This window comes from Stenella coeruleoalba (assembly GCF_951394435.1).
Source record: "Stenella coeruleoalba genome assembly, chromosome: 2".
NCBI classification, from domain to species: domain Eukaryota; kingdom Metazoa; phylum Chordata; class Mammalia; order Artiodactyla; family Delphinidae; genus Stenella; species Stenella coeruleoalba.
This window is the reverse complement of record NC_137147.1, coordinates 130,922,689-130,947,405: the sequence shown is the minus strand read 5'-3', so window position 1 is coordinate 130,947,405 and position 24,717 is coordinate 130,922,689. Positions and strand designations below refer to the sequence as shown.

Genomic DNA, 24,717 nt, shown 5'->3' with positions numbered 1-24,717 from the left:
GAACTTTCCAGGAGGCTTTCCACAGTCGAACCACATCCACCTCCTTCTGTGCCTCTCACTGCACTTGCAGCGGTATTTTCTTTGTCGGTACAGGTCTTTTTCTAATTCATGAGTTTTGGAAGGCACAGACTAAATAATGGGTCTTCACAGTCCCAATGCCTGTTAACCGCATGAGTCCAATTTTTGAACTGGCAGTATCTGCTTTAAGATAAACTGTGAAAATCACCACCTTTATTCAACACCGTGCAGCCCTCAAGTGCTGAATGTGTTCAACGGCTTAAAGAGCACCTACCATTGCTATGAAAGCACGCCCCCAAACACTAGTTCCCTGCTAGTAGCATCAGATTCACCTGAGAAATTCTGTTTGGCGTATTCTCGGTCCTCACCCCAGGCCTACTTAAACACTTGGGGGTGGGGCCCAGCAGTCGTAGTTTCAGCTTTACTGTGATTTAAGCTTTCCCGTGATGCAAACCCAGCTTGAGAATCACAGATAGAAGGAATGTAAGCACAGCAGATACTGCTGTATCCCCAGCTAACATCTATTCCTCTTGCCGCTTCCTGGCTAACAAGGGCCTGATCTGATGCCCAGCTCTTGACTGGTAAATTTGGCTGGTCTAAACAAGCTGGTCTCAAACATTTTGGCCTCAGGACTGCTTCACAATCTTAAATATTGGCAACACTAAAGAGCTTCTTTAGATGGGTTATGACTATTTATATTTACATTAAAAATTAAAACACTGGGGGCTTCCCTGGTGGCACAGTGGTTAAGAACCCCCCTGCCAATGCAGGGGACACGGGTTCAAGCCCTGGTCCAGGAAGATCCCACACGCCTCTGAGCAACTAAGCCCGTGCCACAACTACTGAGCCTGTGCTCTAGAGCCTGCCAGCCACAACTACCGAAGCCCACGCGCCTAGAGCCGGTGCTCCTCAACGAGAAGCCACCGCAACAAGAAGTCCGCGGACCGCAACGAAGAGTAGCCCCTGCTCGCCGCAACTAAAAGAAAGCCCACATGCAGCAACGAGGACCCAACGCAGCCAAAAATAAATAAATTTTATTTTTTTAATTAAAACATTGTAATATTAATTCACTTAAAATTCATGACACATAAACAAAATAACTTATGAAAAAATAACTTTACCAAATCTCCACCACTCTCCCCCTCCAATATTGAATAAGTGTAGCATCTTTACATCTTGCAAACCTTTAATTTCTGGCTTAATAGAAGACAGCTTGATCTGCTTCTGAATTCAATCTGTTGCAATATCACGTCTATCACATCACGTAGCCTCTGGAAAACTCCACTGTACACTTGTAAAAGAATGAGAGTGAAAATAGCAAATAATGCTTTAGTGTTAAGAGAATTGTTTTGATCTTAAAAACCTCCTAGAAGGGTCTCAGGAGCTTCCAGCTTTCTCCAAATCATAACTTGAGAACCACTGGTCCATATTAATCATGAAGGTCTCATTCTTTTCACCAGCCATTAGTTTAGGGGTAGACACAGGCCCGAGTTCTAGCCAAGGAAAAGTGAGAGGCAATAATGCTTTGGGGGTGGGGGGGGACTTCTAAAGAGCTCCTCACTTCCTAAGGAGACACTAGACAACAGGACCATTATCTACCTCTGGATGGATTAAGGTGGCTGCACATCCAAGACAACAGTCTATCCAAAGATGAAACCAACATGGAAAAATCTCAAAGCAGCAGAGGTACCATGCCTAGAATTTTCCTACCTCTGGACTTCTTGTATGTGAGATAAACTGACAATTGTGTAAGAGGCTATGGGTATACTAAAGAGGGAGCAGATTACTGTAACCTGGAGAACTAGGGACAGCCATAAAGAAAGTAGCACTTGAATTTATATTAAAAAATAAGTGTGGGAGAGGGAACAGGTTGAGGAAGCCCTGAGTATTCCAAGTCTATACACACCAATTCTGGATTCTCTAGCTTTCTCTTGTGAAATCAATCTGCCTCTCTTCCCCTCAAGCCTCTCACCCCATCCCACCATATATAATCCTATTCCAGAAACCCAACAGCCTGTAGAAACTTGAAGCAAAGACTATCTTTTATGAGGGAAAAGTGACAAAGTTATTTTTTAAATGGTTCTTTATTCATAAACTTGATGCAAGTTTACAAAATTTACTGTACATTGCCAAATAAATCTGCAATGAAAAATAAAGTCCCAAAAAAACCAAAAAAAAAACAAACAAACAAAGCATGCCGAATGTGCAGCTGTCAATCTGCTAGCCATCAGGATATTAAAGAATTCAATAATGTATTCAAGATTTAGCCTTAGGTTTAAGGAACTTTAATGCTTTAAAGAATTCTTCCTTGTCACTTATCTGAGCAACTGGCGATCATAACTTTATACAAATGTAACCAAGTGAACAAGAATGCCAGAAAATCTTTTTCTACTGTCTTCTTAACCAAAATAGAAAAAAAAAAAAAAGGAAATTAAACACAATAATGCAGAAGTGCCAAGTCTCTCAGATGTGGCTTACAAAGTTAAAAACTGAGTCTCAAAGCATAAGAAACACTTTTGAACTTTGTAATTGGTTTGTGCAGAAAAAATGTGCTTCTGGATTTCTTTTTAAAAGTGCTTAATAACTAGAGTTTACTTTTAAATCAAATTTGGGTATATAAAAAAATCTACTACCAACCCAACAGGACTGATTCTGGTAAGGCAATAAAATGGAGAGTACACTGATTTAAGTCAGGTTTTATAAAAGAATTAATATATGTAGAGTTCCTATTAGTCTTTCAATGTAAAAGCCATTGTTATGACTATAGCAAAAACTTTAGGTCTCCAAATTAGATACTTTTTGTACTTAACTGTGCAGTTTTTGTTCAAAGAGTCTTTGTGCCAATCACTTTATAAGTTTATTAGTTTACAACTGATTGCAACATCCCGTTAATAAAATGGAAACGTAAAATGACTTAGTATTTAAAATAACTTCAAGCTCTATACTTCAAGCTCTTCTTCATAGTAAATATTGAACCAACAAGAAGCAGATTCAGCCCAGCAAGACTCTGATGCCCCAGTGGAAATGACTACTTACAAGCCTGAATTGGCACAGCCTTGCTTTGCTTTGCCTAAAAAGTACAACTTACTAAAGAGCAAATCTTGGAAAAACAATTCAGATCTTCATAGCCATAAAAAAAAAAAAAATCTTAACAGTTTAATAAGTATGTTTCCTGTCATTATTTTGGCAATATCATAAAATGGTTTTAACCTGAAAAAGCTACTGTGATTTAGAACATCTTAAATTTTCTAAACCAATATTAAACATCAATTAAACTTTTATTGGCTTTAAATGGAACAATATATTGCAAATCCTCATAACACATGAGCTCAAAATGGGAAAGTTGCCCTCAAGTTGCAACTTCAGTAACCTGATGCTGACTTGTCTGCTTAACACATTTCACCTTTCAAAGAAAGAGATAAGGAGTGGCCAGTATGTGATTTATCAGGAAAAATATAGTAAAGGCCCCACTGCTCAGTCCAAGGTACCTAAAATGAGAAAAATGGAAAGGCTGTAACTTATACTGGATCAGTTGACAGATTATCCACTAAAATATCTATTAGCTAACATCTTCGGTACTGCTGTTATAGGGGCACTCAAAGCTTGTGTCTGCATGTTGGAAAGATTTTCTTTAAAGCAACATTGGTCCAAACATACAAAAGTCAACACATTTAGCCATCTTCCTTTGGAGGGGTGTACCAGCCTGAAAAAGAATGGGGAAAAAAACAGTTAAAATATTTTAATTCTTAAACCAACTAAAAGCAATGGCATTTTACCAAGGTTAGATAGTTTCTCTACCCATAATTTTCCTCTGTAAACTACTGTAAAAATTAAACTTACACTTGGGTTGGTAACATAGCATTTTGATATTTATGTTCACAATATAAAGTTATTTTCTATGAATAAACTGTACTTGAGTTTTCAATATAAGATCTCTATATTAATGGCATTTCTACCAAAAGAGAACAGTGTGGAAATATTAGGCAACAAGCTAGGTTTTATATTTCATTTCAATTCAGTATTTGAAAGGAAACCACACTGAAAATAGCTATCCCCCAAACAAAATCCTGGTATTTTAGAATAAGAGGAACTTGGACTGTCATCAGGCAGTGATGTCATTTTACCAGTGAGGGTGCCATCTCAGCAGGTGCACTGATTAAGTAAGCCCAAGATCAGATTTAGCAGAAGATACTAGAAGCCATCTCCTGAATCTGAATCTATTGCTCTTTCACCATAGCTAATTATACACACACCCACACTTTCTCAAATAGTTTCCATAAACATTTTTGAATGCTGACTACAACATCTAATTTAACAAAAAATAAGACATAAGAAAAAAATATGTTTCTAAGCTCAACAAAAATATAAGCTCTCTCTAAAAAGGCAAATGAGATTAAGTACTGCTTGGTACGAAATTGCCATTGGAACAGTATGAATATACCAAGATTTGTGAAGCATCCACGTGGTTAATGAAGTAGCATACAGGAGTCTTTGGGTCTGTTAATTTAGGGTGCTGGAGATTATTATTATGAAAACCCAGCTTTGTCCTCAAGTTTTTTATCATTTCCCTCTTCAGAAGCTTGAAAATTGTTCTGAATACTACTCTTTCAGAAGTAAGCAGTCACTGCAAAAGTGGCAAGTTTGCTCTGTCATTAAAATAAAAGTGAGCACACACAAAACACAAATCCTAAGTCACAAACTACCACATTCTAGCAAAGTAAAGAACACTTTACTGTAAATACTCTTGAAGAAAACTACTTCCTATCAATTTACTTACTCTGCACAAAAAAGCATCAGTTTCACTACCCCAGCTACCACGAATATCAGCACTTGGTTATAAAATGCTGTGCGTACACACTACTCGCTTTTTCCTCATGTTCGGCAAGACAGACATCATGCCAATTTTAGAGATGAGGAAACTGAGGCTGAGCGGTAATGGGACTAATTACCCATTAGCTAATGGGTGACACAAATGCCACTTGATAATAGGTCTTCTGATTCCAGGTCTACTTGTTTATTGCCTCACTATTAGAGACAAAAGCTCCAAACATGCATTGTGAAAATAAGCAAAATTTTAAAAGGCCAATAAAGTTTTGAAAGATATTTTAATATTTTTTTAAAATATACAACTCAAATATTCTTAAGTATAAACTGAAATCAGTACTTTTTTACTTGAATAAATAAATGTGTACAATTGTCAAAAAGCATTAAGTAGTCTGAAGATGTTTCAGAAACTGGTTCATGATCCTGATTGCATTTACTCAGTATTAACAGCAAGAACTCCACCTTTAGAGTTGCCTTTAACTCAATTCCTATCCTAATACCATACATTTCAAGTGAGTAAAGTGATCCATTCCTCAATCTACTCAAAAATCTTGACTCTGACTCAGAGGTTCGCAGGCCAAGTATTTAGGATACAAAGATTTTGAATGAAACACTGTGTATCCTCAGGTTAAAGTTTTTCACTGTAGTGGCTGTACTTTGTAAGAAATTAAAGCAAAAACAGAAGAATAAAACATGATAAATATCAACAGTACATTATGTAAAATTTCATAAATGGCAATAAATACTTATTTAACTAAACATACCATTTTTCTCATGTATCTGTACAATGGAATTATAGGATTGTTGGGCTCTTGCTAGATTATATTGATTCTGAAAGAGAATACATTTTATATCAAAACTATAAGTAGATGAAAATCATTACAAATAATTTATGGATGCATCACTGCTGTACTTAAAAGAACACAGGAAACTAAGTTATATTTCCATTTCCAAAATAAATTTCTCAATTTCATTATTCTCTACCATTTTAGAGGGACAACAAAACCATAACTGTTCTCCAGGAAAGATCTACAAAATTCACAGTTCATTTTTATAAGTCCTCCTACCACTGCACAAGTACAAGGCTTTATGAATAAAGTTAAAGGATGCTATTTGGATGCAAGTAGAAAAACTCTTCCTCATAACTTCCATCAAAAAAAAAAAAAGAACTACAAAATATTACCTTCAGGTAAGGAAACATTAGGCTTTAAGGACTACACATATGAATGACATTTTGAGTTAAAAATCTAAAGAATGTCCAAGTGGCATCAAGCCATTACTAAAGGAGTCTTCTTTTGTTAACCTCTAGATCAGAACCTCTTTTAAGGGGCCAAGTTTAGCATTAATTTTATCCCCATGAGTACAACTGGCCTACATCTTAACTTCCAGTTAATACATCATAAGCATTCTCCATAGTGGTACACACCTATTATATTATGTCACAGAATTTTTAAATAAATTCACACAGCATAAGAATAAATGTATAAACATATTCTAAGTAACAACTCTCCTTCCTACCTGTCCTGAAACCACCCAGTTCCTCCCCTATCCACCTTCCTTCTTCTATCCAAATTAAATACTGTTATTAGTTTCCTTGTATATCCTTAAGGTTATACAAGAAAATTAATGTACAGCCTATTGTTGTCAGTCACTGTCCCCTGCTTTTTCCTCTCAACAAATGATAGGTAGCATGACAAAGTAAAAAATTATATCCTCCTGGTTAAATGAGACTTTCATCATTAAGTAGCTGCTAATGCTTTCTGTTCCAAAATCAAATTGTTTGATACTGCAGCTACATCATCTTTTTGTTAGTGTATACAGGCAAACCTCATTTTATTGCACTTCACTTTACTGCACCTAGCAGATATTGCCTTTTTTACAATTTGAAGTTTCTGGCAACCCTGCGTCGAGCAGGTCTATAGGCTCCATTTTTCCCAGCAGCACTGGTTCATTTTGTGTGTCTGAAATATTTTGAATTACCAAAATGTGACACAAACTTTTTCATTGCTCTATCTGTTACAGTGATCTGCGATCAGTGATCTCTGGTGTTACTACTACAACTCACTGAATACTCAGATGATGTTGTAAATGTTAGCATTTTTTAGCAGTAAAGTTTTTTTTAACTATGGTATGTACATTGTTTTTTAGACATAAGGCTATTGCACACTTAATAGACTGCAGTATAGTGTAAATTTTGTAAGCACTTGGAAACCAAAAAGTTCATGTGACTTGCTTTATTGTGATACTGGCTTTATGGAAGTAGTAGTCTGGCACTGAACCCATAATAGCTCCAAGGTATGCCTATACTGGCCTATCTTTATCGTTCTTCTTTAAAAAAAATTTTTTTTCAATCTCTTTGTATCCTTACATTTTAAATATACTTCTTGTGACAAACCATAATGTAGAAGAATATAAAAAATAATATATTTACATATGTATAAATGAGTCACTTTGTTGTACAGGAAAAAATTAACACAAAAGAAATTAACACAACATTGTAAATCACCTATACTTCAAAAAAATTTTTTAATAAAAATAAATAAACAAATACACTTCTTAGAGACCACTTTTTTTTTTCTTTTTTTTTTTTTTTTTTGCGGTACGCGGGCCTCTCACTGTTGTGGCCTCTCCCGCTGCAGAGCACAGGCTCCGGACGCGCAGGCTCAGCGGCCATGACTCACAGGCCTAGTCGCTCCGCAGCATGTGGGATCTTCCCAGACCGGGGCACGAACCCATGTCCCCTGCATCGGCAGGCGGACTCTCAACCACTGCGCCACCAGGGAAGCCCAAGACCACTTTTTAATTTGAACTAACTGGTAACTTTAGTCCATTTTTATTTGTTATGACTTATTTATTTGGGCCTGCTTCTACAACTTCACTTTCTGGTTTCTATTTCTCTCTTTAATATAATTTTATTATCTCCTCCTGGGATTCGAATAAGACATGTTTTAGACCTCATTCTGATCTCTACCTCTTAACTTCTGCTGTACTGTCTATCCCCAGGTCTCTCTGTGCAACATTCTGAGTTATTTCTTCTAATCAATTAATTCTCTCTTCTGATGTCTAATCTATTGTTTCTCATTTCAACATTTTTCATTTCTATAAATTCTATTTCATTCTTTTTCAGATCTGTCTCATCATTCCTGGTCTTATCATTTGCTCAATTTTATGATTCTTTTTTCTTTACACTAGATTTTACATATAATTATTCATTTTCTCAAAATTCTAGTATCTGCTAATTCCAAAACCTCAAGTCTTTGGGAATATGTATCTCTTATTCATTGTTTCTGCCAGTTCTCATGTATGTTAGGTTGTCTACTTATGTGCTTGTCATCTTTCACTGAATTCGTATTTGCTTGATCTTAATCTTTGAGAATCTTACAGGCTTAAATTAGAAATGCTTTCCTCTGAAGATTGTATCTGCTGCTGATGAGAACTGTGGATACAACTAACATGAAACCACTTTAGTCCCCTTGGAGAATCTCGGGATTATTCAAGGTTCCCAGATTCGGCTCCCCAGTCTCGCTCATTTATAATAGAAGACTGGAGTGCTTAGTATAGGTAACAACTTCCCCCAGGGGAAAAAAAAAAAAATCAGTTCTCTCATCTGAATGTGATCACTGACTAGGGGATCCTATAGGTAAATAATTGGAGGTCTATGGGCTGTAGAGAAGACAGATGCCTTTCCTGATGATAGAAATAGCTAGTTAGGGCTGTGTGCTCTAGGACTTCACTATTTAGCTCAACTACCATTACCCTCCAAACAGTGAACAGAAGCTTCTTAGAAGGCACTGTCTTGCCTATCTAAACCCCCAATTCCTGCTAAAAGTCATATGATCAGACCTCTACTTTAGAAGGCTTTCTCACTACTATAGCCTAGAGTTAATGTTACAGTCTATATTCTATTCCATGTTAACTGAATAAGAAAACCAGCTTTGCCAAGATCCTTCTGTCCCAGGCATAGCTGCAGATCCTCAGCTCTATCCATCTGACCCTATCTCCAAATTTCATGTGTGTGGATGGGCAACTTTTTCTGTTTTTCAGTACTTACGTATATTATCTCATTTTAATAAGTTTTTTTAGGGTACAAACTCATTTATTTTGAACCAATAGCTGACAGTATTTTTTTATATTTTAAATAATTCTGAATAGTTGTATGGCAAAAAGAAATTCAAATAGCACAAATGATTTACAGTAAAGTCTCCCTCCCAATTCTAACCTGCCCCCTCAATATTTCAACACTCCCTTGTCAGAAATAATCGTTATTAGCATGTTCTTGAATATCCTTCCAGAGATATTCTCTGCTTATAAAAGCACATCTATAATATGTCCTTGTCTATCCCTCTTACACAAATGGTAGCGTATTTTTAACACCATTTAGCACCTTACTTTTTTGATAGTAGTATTTTTAAAGTTAACATTCAGACTATTCCCTGCTGAGTAGAAGGGAAGGTAAAACTCATATTACATCATGCAAAGTTTCTACATTCTTAACTGACAAATATTTCTTAATAAGAAAAAAAAATAGAAGGGTAAGGTTTCACCTTGACAATTAAAAAAATTCACCTTCTAAGACATACTCTAATATGCAAACATATTTAGCTGCCTAACTTGGCACTCTATATAAAATGGTTATATTTACTTGCTAACAAAACTACAATTATGAAAATGTAAAGGTTTAAGGCAATTATATTTAAATTGATTGATTCCAAGGGAATTACAGCACTGAACAAATATAGCGTATTGTTATTACAGAATGTTAAAACTGGAAGAAACTTAAAATATCCAGATCAATTGTATTTCAGGTAAAGATACAGATGCCCAGAGAGGTAAGTTTACAGTGTGAGTTATTGGTAAAAATGGTCTTTCAATTACTCAAAAAAAAATCACTGTTCTAAGCTTTTTGTATTTTCTCTTAATGGGAAAAACACGCTAATTAAAAAAAAAAAATGATGAAATTTAACATCAAGTTCTACATATAAATAAATGCCAGGAAGAAAATTTAAAAGACTGGAAGTACACCAAAATGCTAATAGTATTTCTAGACACTCAAATTACAGATGACTTTTTTAGTTTGTATTTATTTCTATTTGTATTGTATAGTGAGCATAAATTGTCATTTAGAAAAACAAAGTTTTGATGTTCTAATACATCATTCTATTGCCACATTTAAAATACCTAAAATACATACACTGTTAAGAAACACAAGTTAAATGTAGTTATAAGCAATTCACTACTTTTCAATTAACTTCTAGATTTTATACAAAATGGTACTTTGTTCTAATGCAAAGAAATAGCTGTTTAAAAAGCTAAAAGTAAGTTATTTTATAATATTATCCCAAGTATATAATTCTGTAAAACAGCCTTTTCAATTTTTTGCTTCCCCTGTGAGTTAAGATTCTAGTGGGCTCACGATTTGATGTGCAATACAGTTATAAATACCTATTTAGATTTAGTACTATTTGGATAGGCATTTAATACAAAATTCACAAGAAACTTTAGGAACATCCAGATTTTTTTAAATGTCAGGTCAGGATGATTTCCATCACATATTTTTCCAAAACATACTAACTTCAGAGTACATCCTTAAGTGTCCACTTAAGTGTTTATAGATAACTACAATTGGACATGAAAAGATATTTCTGATATAGTAAGTGAATAAAGAAAATAACTCAGTGGTTAAGAGCAGAGACTAACAGCCAGAAAGTCTGGTTCCAATCCTCACTCTGCCACCTGTGACCTTAGACGAGTTACTAACTTCTGTGTGCTTCAGTTTCCTCATCTACAAAATGAGGACAATAACAGTACCTACTTTTAGGTTATTAAGAGGACTGAAAGTTAATACAAATAAAAAGTTTAGATTACAGCCTAGCACGTATATGCTCACTGGGAATTAACTATTACAACATGATCTCAATTTTTGGAAACTTACAACTACATATAATTTTTTTACTTATTAGTATATATAAACCAAGAATAAATTTCAAATTATAGACATATTTAACTATAGTAGAAATAACAAAGACTAAGAGAATAGAAAGAAGCCTCCTCATAAGATAACAGGAAATATATCTTATAGTTTATGTGACATTCTTAATAAAAGTACCTTATTTGCGCCAAACTGCACTCTGGCTTTGCCTTTGACTAAGGTGGCATTGATTTGCATGATGACCGATTCTATTGAATAGGCACTGCTCCAGCCCTACAGAAAGAAGAAAACACTTTTTTAAAACACAGTGGTATTCTTGATTCCCAGTTAGGAAAGCTTAAGAAAATGGCATATAATGACTCAATAACAGCAAATTAATGTTAAGAAGTTTGTGGTCAAAGAGTAAAAGTAAAGTTGGACCATTTCCAAAATCTCACAAAAAACGAAGCAAAGCAAACCAACATTCGAAGTGCTAAAAATGAGCAAATTACAACTTTAAATATACATAACTCTTATTGCCCATCCTAGCATAGATTAAGCAGCAAGTACAATGTCATTTTACTGGTTTAAAAAGCTTTCATTATTAAAAGTAGGTGCTTTTAGCAAAAAACAAAAATTATGTTAAAGTAGGTACTATTACAAAGAGCTTTGTCCACTTAGAATCTAATTTACATAGTTAAAACACTCTATGTTTGAAAAACACGAGTACCATAAGAAAATAGTCACCTGTTTTGTGAGTAGTTCCATGCATAATGCTCCACCACCCAACACATACCTTAAAAAGAAAACGGAATCATACAAAATTCTCTAGATCTTGGTATTCCTTCTTCATCAATTTTTAAAGTACCATTACTAAGAAAGTATGCATACAAGTAAAGATTAGAAGATAACATGCAAAAATGAAAATAGTTGTTAAGAGTTACAGGACTATGGGTAATTCTAAAATTCTGATGTCATCATCTAAATGTCTTTTTTTTTTTAAATAATAGTTCTTAATAACAGAAGACTTTTAAGGTATCAGAAACTAAGAACTTAGCCCTAAATATTCCAGAGAATGGGGGAGAAAATGGGGGAGAAAAATTTCCTTATATGGCCTTCAACTGTTCTACTCAACCAAAGATTTCTCCACCATCATGTTACACAGCCAAAAGTTTTTCCTCTGACAGGAGTGACTTTACCCTATCTATAATAATGAACATCTGCATTTATATTTATACTTAAAATTTTTTTTCATTCTGTTTTGAGGATCAAATGGTTCTGACCATGGAGCCCCTCTCTGGGACTCCCCTATTTCTCTTCCCAGTCCTGAGGACTGTTCTCTGAACCAACGACAGTTACTGGGGATTTCCCAGATCTCTGTTAGGAAATCATTATTTAGATCAAGATTCTTCAGCCTTTTAACACTTTCTCAAACAAAGTAATTCCTCCTTTAATGTTAAACTTTAAAACACATTAGGACTTCCCTGGTGGTGCAGTGGTTAAGAATCCGCCTGCTAATGCAGGGGACATGGGTTCGAGCCCTAGGTCTGGGAAGATCCCACATGCCGCAGAGCAACTAAGCCCGTGTGCCACAACTATTGAGTCTGTGCTCTGGAGCCTGCGAGCCACAACTACTGAGCCCATGTGCCACAACTACTGAAGCCCATGCTCCGCAACAAGAGAAGCTACTGCAATGAGAAGCCTGTGCACCGCAACAAAGAGTAGCCCCCGCTCGCCACAACTAGAGAAAGCCCGCACGCAGCAACGAAGACCCGATGCAGCCAAAAATAAATAAATAAAAATAAATAACTAAATTTATTCTTTAAAAAAAGAGCTCGAATCTTTAAAAAAAATCATTAAATATCATGCTTAAAAATAAAATCAAAGGAATGGTAATTACAGAAGAAAAACTGTGGTAATCTTGAAAATACATAAGGTAAGACCACTGATCAGGTCTAGGTGAAAAGTGAGTCTACCACAAATTTTTTTTGTCCTCTGGGACTTTGCCCATGCCTTTCCCTTCCTTGCCTGAGATTCCCACTGCTGCCTACTCTTCCAAATGCCATATTCCCCCCTGCCCCATAAAACTTTCCAAGACCATTCTAGCCAGCAAATTTTGCATTCTGGCTAACCAAATGCATCCTTGTGTTGACTAAACCAAATTACACTTAAGTAAGCAATCTAAAAACTTCTACTGTAGACCATTAGTAAAAACAGTTACAGTGAAATTATTCACTATCATAAAGTAGTCAGTAACTACCCCCATCCTGAAGAATTTAGGCAACTGTCTCTCTTACTTGCTTGTCCCAACTTCTGGGAACTTTCAAAGTAAAAGTTTAATACGAAGGAAAGAAAAACACTCCAAAAAATTAAATTAGGGAGGAGAATCATGGGATTTTAAACTTTGTATATTCTCTTATGTTCCTGAAACTCAGAAATCTGTCTCCAATTCTTTGAATCTCCCACTGGGCTCAAAGTGCATCTTGTATATAGTCAGCTTTAAATAAGCACTTGCTGATTTAACAGAATTACAAGATCCAAGTTCTCATTTGGATTTTGGCTCCTCCAGAACTGCTCAAAGTCTAGTAATCTGTTAATGAGTTAACACTCATTACACTCATTGGTCCTTACACTTCAGAAATGCTAAAGAGAAACATTTTAGCAAAAGGAGATTTGTAGATGACACTGAGTCACGAATTATCTAACCACCACCTTCCCTTTTAGCACCCCACTCTTCATTTTGGGGTGGAGAGTCTTGTCAGGAGGGAAGAAGGGAAGTTTTCATACTTGTAGATCAAAAGAAAGTACATTTTCTACAAGCACATAATAGCTATAAAAATGTTTGTTGGATGTCTAACACAAGACAGAAGTAGTTCTAGTACCTATGCAAAAAGTGAGCTAAGTATATATTAATGCATATTAAACTTTTCCTTAATATACACTTACTAAGCTTTTCCTTAATATATGCTGTCAGCAGCATTTACACCTAAAAAAAGTAGCCAATTCTACTTTTGTACTGTATCATTTTATCAACTCTACTTCTGTACTGTATCATTTTATCAATATGTATTCCAAGCGCTTATTGCTCTTTGCCTCCAAAGAGTTGCTGCTGAATATTGAGACAATCCAAGAACACTAAAAAAATAATAAGAATCTAAGAGTCATCTAAAGATAAAATGCCATGTACATGGGCATAGTAATATTTTCAACTTAAAAAAATTTTCAATTGCCAAAGTTGTATAGCAAACAGTATCCTAAGCTCAGCCTCTTCAGGCATTCAATTTATAGAATTTTTGTTTTACTAGAAGGTTCCTGCAAGAATGTTTGCCAGCTAACCTCCCCACCCACAGTCTATGATGATCACTTAATTGCTTTGAGGGGACAACAGATACCATTAATCAGTACTTAAGGGGACAACAAGGAACATTAATCACACAACATGATTCTTAAATCATATGACATGATCCAAAAAACAGAGATGAGAAATAAAATTTTTATATTATAGTCAAATTCTTGATAATGACATTAAAAAAAAAGACAGGCTTATCAGCCCACACAGAACAATCATAATCCTCCCCTTTCGAGGTAAGGAAAGGGGCAATGGATTCTAAGAACAGAGCCCTAAGAGAGGGATAAAGAAAATTCTGACATTTAAAACCAGTTTCTTAAGATAATGTTCTCTCAATACAGACAGAAACAACCCATGGTCATCTAGAAGTAGAAGTATTTTCTTTGTGGATGACTGGGGCACAAAGAATACTTCTTACTATATCAACCAATAAAGCATTTTCAGTTGCCTACAAACAGCTCTCTCACAATATATTGTATTATCATCAAATAATCTTTCTGATTCTCACTACACTACACCCTGGACTAAGCAAGAAAGATGGTCAAGTTTCGATGGCTCAATAATATAGCTCATAAAAATACCAGTGGACTGGGAATTGTATATTACCCTAAATTGCCTACATCTTGCTAACTTACTGTATTTTCCTATCTCATTCATTCATTCAAAAATATCTACTGCATATATAGTATGGATGCTAAAGCACTGAACCAGACACAGAGCATACAATGAAGAAAACTGACATGACCCTGCCTTCATGATGTTTACAATCCAGTAAAGATAACAGATGTTAAACAAATAAAGTGGGGGATGGAGACCCAGAGTTCTGTGAGTAGGAAAAACCAGGAGGCTTATTTTAAATTTGCTGGTCAGGAACAGCATATCTAAAAGTGACACACAGGCTGAGACCTGCAGGAATTGAAGTGTGGGTGGGAATAACATTCCAGGCAGAGGAAATGTATATGGAAGTCATGAGGAAATAGTCTGCTCGGCACTAGGGGCTGAAAGACAACTAGTGGGGCATTAGCTCAGAGAGGAAAAGTGTAGTAACAAGATGACTGAAGAGGAAAGCAAGGGCAAGATCACAGAGGGCGTGCAGAATATGGTAAGGACATCAACCTGTAGGAGCAGTGGGAAGACATGCGAAGAGCTTAAGCCGGGGAGCAACATAATCAGAACAAATTTGTAAAAGCTCACTCTAGAGAAGCTTTATGAATGAGGGAATAGAAGCAGGAGTCTGATCAGGAATCCTCTGAAGTGATCCAATTGGGAACTGATGGTGGTAGCAACAAAAATGGAGACAAGTAATTGGATCTGAGAACTCTTTAAAAGGGAGAATCAAAGGAAAATGAGGAAAAGGTGATGTAAAGAATGACTCCTAGGTTCATTAATTAAGATAAGCAAGACTGGGGAAGGGAAACTGAAAAGAAGATGGGTTCAAGTTTTTGTCCTGAAGAGTTTGAGATGCCTGTATAAGAGACATTCAAGTTGAGGTGTCAAGAAGGCAGAAGGATATTGGAAGCAGAAAAGACATAGGGATGTGAGATACGAACCTGGGAGTCACTGGCACATAGAAATATTTCAAAAGCCATGGGAGCTTTTTCAACGAATCATGCTAGAGCAACTGGACATTAGGCAAAAATCTATGACCTACACCTCATACCTTATGCAAAATTTAATTCAGATGATTCACAGACTTATCTGTAAGTAAACTGTAAAACCTTGAGGAAAAAAAGGTAGGAGAAAATCTTTGGGATCTAGGACTAGGCAAAGAGTTTTTAGATTTGACACCAAAAGCATATCTATATAAGGAGAAACATCTATAAATTTGACTTCATCAAAACTAAAATATTTTGTTCTACAAAAGATTCTGTTAAGAAGATGAAATGAAGCTACATACTAGAAGAAATTTAAAAACCACATATCCAGGGTTTCCCGGGTGGCGCAGTGGTTGAGAGTCCGCCTGCCAATGCAAGGGACACGGGTTTGTGCCCCGGTCCAGGAAAATCCCACATGCCGCGGAGCAACTAGGCCCGTGAGCCATGGCCGCTGAGCCCGCACATCCGGAGCCTGTGCTCCGCAATGGGAGAGGCTACAACAGTGAGAGGCCCATGTACCGCAAAAAAAAAAAAAAAAAAAAACACATATCCAGCAAAGGACTATTATGTAGAATATATTTTTAAAACTTTCAAAATTCAATGAAATACAATCCAATTAGAAAACTGGCAAAAGACATGAACAGATATCTCTTGGAAGAGTATATAAAGCTGTCAAATAAGTACATGAAAGATATTCAACACTGGGGAATATTAGGGAAAGTAAGTTAAAACCACAATGAGACATCACTACACACCTAACAGAATGCCTATAATAAAAACAAGTGACATCACCAAATGCTGGCAAGGATGTGGAGAAAGTGTGTCACTCACACATTCTTGGTAAGAATGTAAAATGGTAAAGCAACTCTGGAAAACAGTTTGGTAGTTTCTTTAAAAACTCTATATGCAATGACCATATGACCCAGCAATTGCATTCCTGGACTTGTATCCCAGAAAAAGGACAATACATTCACAAAAAACACCTGTACACAAGTATTCATAGCAGCTTTACTTGTAATACCCAAACACTGAGATCAGTCTAGAAGTCCTAAAGCAGATTACTGGTTAACCAGACTGTGGTACATGGTGCACCGTGGAATACTACTCAGCAATAAAAAGGAACAAAGTAGTCAGATACTTAGATGACTCTCTAATTATGAGTTAAAAAAAAAGCTAATCCCTAAAGTTTGCAATCCAAAAATGTATGATTTCCATTTATGTAAATTGTTTTTGAAATGACAAAATACTAAGAATGCAGGACAGATTAGTGGTTGCCAGGAATTAAGGGAAGAGGGGGCATTACAGTAAAATGGGTATGGTTTAAAGGGGCCTCAAGAAGGATCCTCATGGTGTTGGAACTGTTCAGTACCTTGACTGTGGTGGTGGATACACAAACCTACTCAATATAGAACTTAATACACACATACACACACGAGTTATAAGTAAAACTAGGAAAATCTGAATAATCTCTACTTATCGTATCACTATCTCTGTATCACTGTCTCATACTGTATCACTGCCTCCTCGTAATATTATACTACAGCTTTGCAGAAATGGTACCACTGGGGAAAATAGGCAAAGGGTACAAGGTATTTCTATTATTTCTTACAACTGTGTGCAAATACACAATTAACTCAATTAAAATTTTAATTTTTAAAAAAAGGCAAAGGAGGGCTTCCCTGGTGGCGCAGTGGTTGAGAGTCCGCCTGCCGATGCAGGGGACACAGGTTTATGCCCCGGTCCGGGAAGATCCCACATGCTGTGGAGCGGCTGGGCCCGTGAGCCATGGCCGCTGAGCCTGCGCATCCAGTGCCTGTGCTCCACAATGGGAGAGGCCACAACAGTGAGAGGCCCATGTACCGCCAAAAAAAAAGGCAAAGGAATGAAGGGGAAAGAAAAAAGGACCCAGTACTAAATTCTGAAGAACTCCAACAGGTAGAAGTTAAGTGAACAAGGAGTTTCCAGCAAAAGAGACTGAGAAGAGGCAGTCAGAAGCCAAGGGAAAAATGTTTCAGTGTTGCTGAGAAATCTGATAATCAGATATGACAGAGCCTGAAAAGGGACTTCTGTCCAATACCAAAGTCCCTATCAGCTATACCAGTTTGTTAGGAACACTAACAGCCAATGCCAGACTACATGGGGCTGAAAAGTGAACAGGAAGTGAAGAGTGTGGTTATATACACATTGCTTGTGGGAATGTAAATGGTACAGCCACTTTGCAGTCTGGTACTTCATCAAAAAGTTAGTTACCAAAGGACCTAGTGCCTCCTCACATAGGTATATGCGAAAGAGAAATGAACATATGCACACAGAAGCGTGTACATGAATATTCACAGCATTATTCATGATAGCCCAAGGGTGGAAAAAATAAATGTCCATGCATAAATAAAATGGAATGAAGTATTGATACATGCTGCAACTTGGATGGACCTTGACAAATTTTTTTTAATATAAATTTATTTTATTTATTTATTTTTGGCTGCGTTGGGCCTTTGTTGCTGCACACAGGCTTTCTCTAGTTGCAGCGAGCAGGGGCTACACTTCATGCGGTGCGCAGGGCTTCTCACTGCGGTGGCTGCTCTTGTTGCGGAGCATGGGCTCTAGGCACACGGGCTTCAGTAGTTGTGGCACGCAGGCTCAGTAGTTACAGCACACGGGCTTAGTTGCTCCACAGCATGTGGGATCTTCCTGGACCAGGGCTTGAACTCATGTCCCCTGCATTGGCAGGCAGACTCTCAACCACTGCGCCACCAAGGAAGCCCACAATTTTGTTAAGTGAAAGAAGCCAGTCACGAAAGGCTGTAATTTGTTTGGTTCCATTTAAATGAAATGTCCAGAACAGGCAAATCCAGAGAGACAGAAAGGAGATTAGTGGCTGCTGGTGGGTGCGGTGTAGGAGGGAGGAATGAGAAGTGATTGCTAATGGGTACAGAGTTTCTTTTGGAAGGTGATGGAAATTAGTGGTAAAGGTTGCACAACTCTCAGTATACTAAACCACTGAATTATACACTTTAAAAGGTAAGTTTATCATATGTGAATTGTATCAAAATAAAGCTGTTATGTTTAAAAAATTTTTTTGACTATGACAAGAAACAAATAAGGGAGTAGCTAGGACATGTGGGATATAAAATATCTGGAACAAAAATTGCTTAATAATCTATCCAGAGTCACAGTGTTCAAGCTTTAGCCTTATTCTAAGATTGCAAGCTCTGTTCTATCAGGCTTCACACTTTTTAGTTCTTCTTTAGTTCTTCCCGTGTCAGCCAGTAATTCTTCCTCTTTACTTAATAGTAGATTGGTTTTTTGATTTTGCCTCAAAATCACTTAGATTCTGCCTCAAATCAGCACTCACCTTTCATTCATCTTTCCATTCCCATTACTACTGTACCGATTTAGGTTCTCATCACTTCATCCTAAGACAGTGGCCTCAGCTCTAGTTAACAAGGCTTGCATTCTTCCAGGTTTTGTGAATATAAGTTTGTCCTGTAGTCTCTTCTACTGTCACCATATTTATCGTTCTAAAACATTCTCTTTACTGTTATGTCCCTGTTCCTGAACCAGTTACAGAAAGATAAATTCAATATCCATGGGAAATAGTTTGCTCACCAATCCATGCTCCTATATAATTATAAGATATTGTCAACACAATTTCTTATAATTCTTCTATATGAATTCTACCCCTCTTGTGTTATAGCTCAAACTGATCTGGTACACTCTGAATACATCATGCTCTTTCCCAAATGAGTGACTGTGTTTACTTTTCGCCTACATAGACAATTTTCCTTCAACCTCCGTCAGTTGACCAAACCCCACCCCAATACTTCATGGCCTAGCTGAGATCCCACCTACTTGTCCAAGTCTTCCCAGATCACTATCGCCAGAAGCAATCGCCTTCTCCTTCAACCTCAGAGAACTTAAGTCCATATTTAACATTTGACAATCAGTTGAGTACTCAATACTTTTAATCTTTTACATTGCTGGCTTTTCGTATAATGGAAAAATACTTTATTAGAAGTTAGAAGATTTATCTGGATAAGTCACCAGCTTATTATTCCAGTTATTCACTTGAATAATGGGAAACTAACCCCATTTGGTAAAAGGAATCAAAGAGAAACTGTTCAATATATAACAGATTTTTAAACTGAAAATGGCATTATTCATAATTTCATGTGTTTTCTCTACAACAAGGTGGTAAACTACTAAGATCATAAATTCTTAAAATTCTTGGGATTTTTCACAACAGAATGTGAAAAATCTATGTCAAGTTTACATGAGATTTCAAAATGATCTGATAAAAATATTTTTATATATTTATCCTGAATTTACAAAAAGTTTCCAAATATTTTCCTCAATCATTTATAGCCACCCAGATTGCTTTAATCTAAATGAAACTATTACTATATCAACCATAGAGATGATCAGAGGACTGGATATTTTTAGGTTTTAATCACCATAATATGTCTCACAAAGTGGAATTGATTAGCTGAGCATATCAGAATTCTCAAATTAGTTTAACTGCTCTTACTTTGAGGATCTACAGAACATTTCACAACTAACCTAGGTACAAATTCTGATCTTTTCCCCATCCTTCATATGACTTCTAATCACCAAAAGGCAATATAAGCTTCAATTAAAAAATGGATGACAATTACCATTTGATCCTACCAAACTGAGACAACTACCTTTAGAAGATCAATGACCAGCTCCATAGGCCCATGAGATTTCCTGTATTATTCCTAGGATCATAGGCATGTGGGAATCACTCTAATCCTAACTTTCTCTAAACCCTCAATCACATCTTACATTTGAAAAATTTGCGATTTTTTAAGGTGAAGTATATACAAATAGAGGTCATTAAAAACTCTACCTGTAAACATAATGGTTTATGCCAATGATTCTCAAATTATGGTTCCCAGCCTAGAACATCAGCTTCACCTGAGACCATCTAATACATGCAAATTCTTAGGCCCTACCCCAGTCCTACTGAATCAGAAACCTTGAGGTAAAGCCCAGCACTCTAGGCATCCTAGCATTTAACTACCCCTCCAAATGATTCTGATGTAGACTATCAAAGAAAACAATCACTTAAACTTACCCTCCTGAGAGAACAGGTAACACCACTCGAACAAATGGAGGATCAAATGGAAAGTTATCCTAAAAAACAAATAAGCAAGTTTAATTTTAAGAATATCCTTAATACTGTATTATTTAGACGATTTAAAAATACTCTATAGCCCAGTCACTGAGCCGCCACCAAGGACTCAGCAGCCTCCCCCTTGAGCCCCCTCGCTTCCCAACACTCTGTCCCCACAACCCGCCTTCTCCAGCCGCCGCCTTCCACAAGCCGTTTCCACCGAGGAAAAGGGATTGCATCGTATGTCCACTATCCAGAAGCTCCACACTATCTACCCCTTTGCTGATGCAAAGGTGATGATCTGCTTCCTGCTGGCACTGAGGATTATATCCATATAAGAATTCAACAGGAAAACGGCAGGAAGACCCTTACTACTGTCCAAGGGATCACTGATGATTACGATAAAAAGAAACTAGCGAAGGCGTTTAAGAAGAAATTTGCTTGCAATGGTACTGTAATTGAGCATTCAGAATATGGAGAAGTAATTCAGCTACGGGGTGATCAGGACAAGAACATCAAAAATATATGCCAGTTCCTCGTAGAGACTAGACTGGGTAAGGACGATCAGCTCAAGGTTCATGGGTTTTAAGTGCTTCTGGCTCACTGAAGCTTAAGAGAGGATTTCCTTGCAATGAGTAGAATTTTCCTTCTGTCCCCTGTCACAAGTTTAAAAACCTCACAGCTTGTATAATGTAACCATTTGGGGTCTGCTTTTAACTTGGACTAGTAACTCCTTCAGGCAATAAACGAAAAAGAGCCAAAAAATAAACATTAAAAAGAAAGAAAAAGTTTATAAAGAATGTATACATTTATTATCTAATGATGAATGAGGGTCATAAACATAAAAATAGTCCTCCAAAATGAAATGAAATGAAAACGAAAGCTAACATAAATGAAGTTAAGATCAGGCCCAACAAAAACAGAAATATAGATCAATGGAACAGGATAGAAAGCACAGAGATAAACCCACGCACATATGGTCACCTTATCTTTGATAAAGGAGGCAAGATTATACAATGGAGAAAAGACAGCCTCTTCAATAAGTGGTGCTGGGAGAAATGGACAGGTATATGTAAAAGTATGAAATTAGAAGACTCCCTAACACCATACACAAAAATAAACTCAATATGGATTAAAGACCTAAATGTAAGGCCAGACACTATCAGACGCTTAGAGGAAAACATAGACAGAACACTCTATGACATAAATCACAGCAAGATCCTTTTTGACCCACCTCCTAGAGAAATGGAAATAAAAACAAAAATAAACAAATGGGACCTAATGAAACTTCAAAGCTTTCACACAGCAAAGGAAACCATAAACAAGGCCAAAAGACAACTCTCAGAATGGGAGAAAATATTTGCAAATGAAGCAACTGACAAAGGATTAATCTCCAAAATTTACAAGCAGCTCATGCAGCTCAATAACAAAAAAATGAACAACCCAATCCAAAAATGGGCAGAAGACCTACATAGACATTTCTCCAAAGAAGATATACAGATTGCCAACAAACACATGAAAGGATGATCAACATCATTAATCATTAGAGAAATGCAAATCAAAACTACAATGAGATATCATCTCACACTGGTCAGAATGGCCATCATCAAAAATCTAGAAACAATAAATGCTGGAGAGGGTGTGGAGAAAAGGGAACACTCTTGCACTGTTGGTAGCAATGTAATTTGATACAGCCACTATGGAGAACAGTATGGAGGTTCCTTAAAAAACTGAAAATAGGGCTTCCCTGGTGGCTGACAGTCCGCCTGCCGATGCAGGGGACACAGGTTCGTGCCCCGGTATGGGAGGGTCCCACATGTGGCGTAGCGGCTGGGCCAGTGGGCCACGGCCGCTGGGCCTGCGCACCCGGAGCCTGTGCTCCGCAACAAGAGAGGCCACAATGGTGAGAGGCCCGTGTAACGCAAAAAAAAAAAAAAAAAAAAAAACCTAAAAATAGAACTACAATACAACCCAGCAATCCCACTACGGGGCATATACCCAGAGAAAACCATAATTCAAAAAGAGTCATGTACCAAAATGTTCATTACAGCTCTATTTACAATAGCCAGGACATGGAAGCAACCTAAGTGTCCATCAACAGATGAATGGATAAAGAAGATGTGGCACATATATACAACGAAATATTACTCAGCCATAAAAGGAAACGAAATTGACTTATTTGTAGTGAGGTGGATGGACCTGCAGTCTGTCATACAGAGTGAAATAAGTCAGAAGGAGAAAAACAAATACCGTATGCTAACACATATATATGGAATCTAAGGGGAAAAAAAATGTCATGAAGAACCTAGGGGTAGGACGGGAATAAAGACACAGACCTACGACAGCATGGACTTGAGGATATGGAGAGGGGGAAGGGTAAGCTGTGACAAAGTGAGAGAGTGGCATGGACACATACACACTACCAAATGTAGGGTGGATAGCTAGTGGGAAGCAGCCGCATGGCACAGGGAGATCAGCTAGGTGGTTTGTAACCACCTAAAGGGGTGGGATAGGGAGGGTGGGAGGGAGGGAGATGCAAGAAGGAAGAGATGGGAACATATGTATATGTATAACTGATTCACTTTGTTATAAAGCAGAAACTGACACAACATTATAAAGCAATTATACTCCAATAAAGATGTTAAAAAAATAAAAAAATAAAATAAAAAGATCAGGCCCAAATAGGACAGTATATTGTAAACTTAAGAAACACACAGAGATAGCCTCACCCACCAGAGGGCAGCCAGCAGAAGCAAGAAGAACTACAATCTTACACCTATGGAACAAAAACCACATTCACAGAAAGACAGACAAGATGAAAAGGCACAGGACTATGTACCAGATGAAAGAACACTATAAAAGCCCAGAAAAACAACTAAATGAATTGAAGATAGGCAACCTTCCAGAAAAAGAATTCAGAATAATGACAGCGAAGATGATCCAGGACCTCGGAAAAACAATGGAGGCAAAAATCGAGAAGATGCGAGAAATGTTTAACAAACATCTAGAAGAATTAAAGAACAAACAAACACAGATGAACAACACAATAAGTGAAATGAAAAATACACTAGAAGGAATCAATAGCAGAATAACTGAGGCAGAAGAACGGATAAGTGACCTGGAAGACAGAATGGTGGAATTCACTGCTGCACAACAGAATGAAGAAAAAGAAAGGATGAAAAGTAATGAAGACAGGCTAAAAGACCTCGGGGACAACAATAAACGCAACAACATTCGCATTATAGGGGTCCCAGAAGGAGAAGAGAGAGAGAAAGGACCCAAGAAAATATCTGAAGAGATTATAGTCAAAAACTTCCCTAACATGGGAAAGGAAATAGCCACCCATGTCCAGGAAGTGCAGAGAGTCCGATATAGGATAAACCCAAGCAAAAACAGGCCGAGACACATAAATAATCAAATTGGCAAAAATTAAAGACAAAGAAAAATTATTGAAAGAAGCAAGGGACAAATAACAAACAAGGGAATTCCCATGAGATAAACAGCTGACTTCTCAGCAGAAACTCTACAAGCCAGAAGGGAGTGGCATGATATACTTAAAGTGATGAAAGGGAAGAACGTACAACCAAGATTACTCTACCTGGCAAGGATCTCATTCAGATTTGATGGAGAAATCAAAACCTTTAGAGAAAAGAAAAAGCTAAGAGAATTCAGCAGCACCAAACCAGCTCTACAGCAAATGCTAAAGGAACTTCTCTAGACATGAAACACAAGAGAAGAAAAGGACCTACAAAAACAAACCCAAAACAATTAAGAAAATGGTCATAGGAACATGCATATCGATAATTACCTTAAATGTGAATGGATTAAATGCTCCAACCAAAAGAAACAGGCTTGCTGAATGGATACAGAAACAAGACCCATATATATG

General features: G+C 37.0%; 1 protein-coding gene and 1 pseudogene across 3 annotated transcripts in view; one reads left to right on the top strand and one right to left on the bottom strand.

Moving 5' to 3' along the window:
* Positions 1–1,025: 1,025 nt before the first annotated feature.
* Positions 1,026–24,717, bottom strand: part of UBE2Q2 (ubiquitin conjugating enzyme E2 Q2) — a 72,852-nt gene continuing 49,160 nt past the window's right edge. For both annotated transcript variants that reach the window (XM_079913003.1, XM_079913004.1), the window contains exons 9-13: positions 20,790–20,848; positions 11,498–11,546; positions 10,949–11,044; positions 5,607–5,673; positions 1,026–3,721 (exon numbers count right to left, since the gene is read on the bottom strand). In XM_079913003.1, coding sequence (XP_079769129.1) covers positions 3,690–3,721; positions 5,607–5,673; positions 10,949–11,044; positions 11,498–11,546; positions 20,790–20,848 — 303 coding nt within the window. In that variant the 3' untranslated portion in view covers positions 1,026–3,689. The remainder of the gene's footprint in view (positions 3,722–5,606; positions 5,674–10,948; positions 11,045–11,497; positions 11,547–20,789; positions 20,849–24,717) is intronic.
* Positions 21,044–21,876, top strand: LOC307182754 (eukaryotic translation initiation factor 1-like; annotated as a pseudogene). Its single transcript has one exon. The product of its transcript is annotated as a eukaryotic translation initiation factor 1-like (transcript).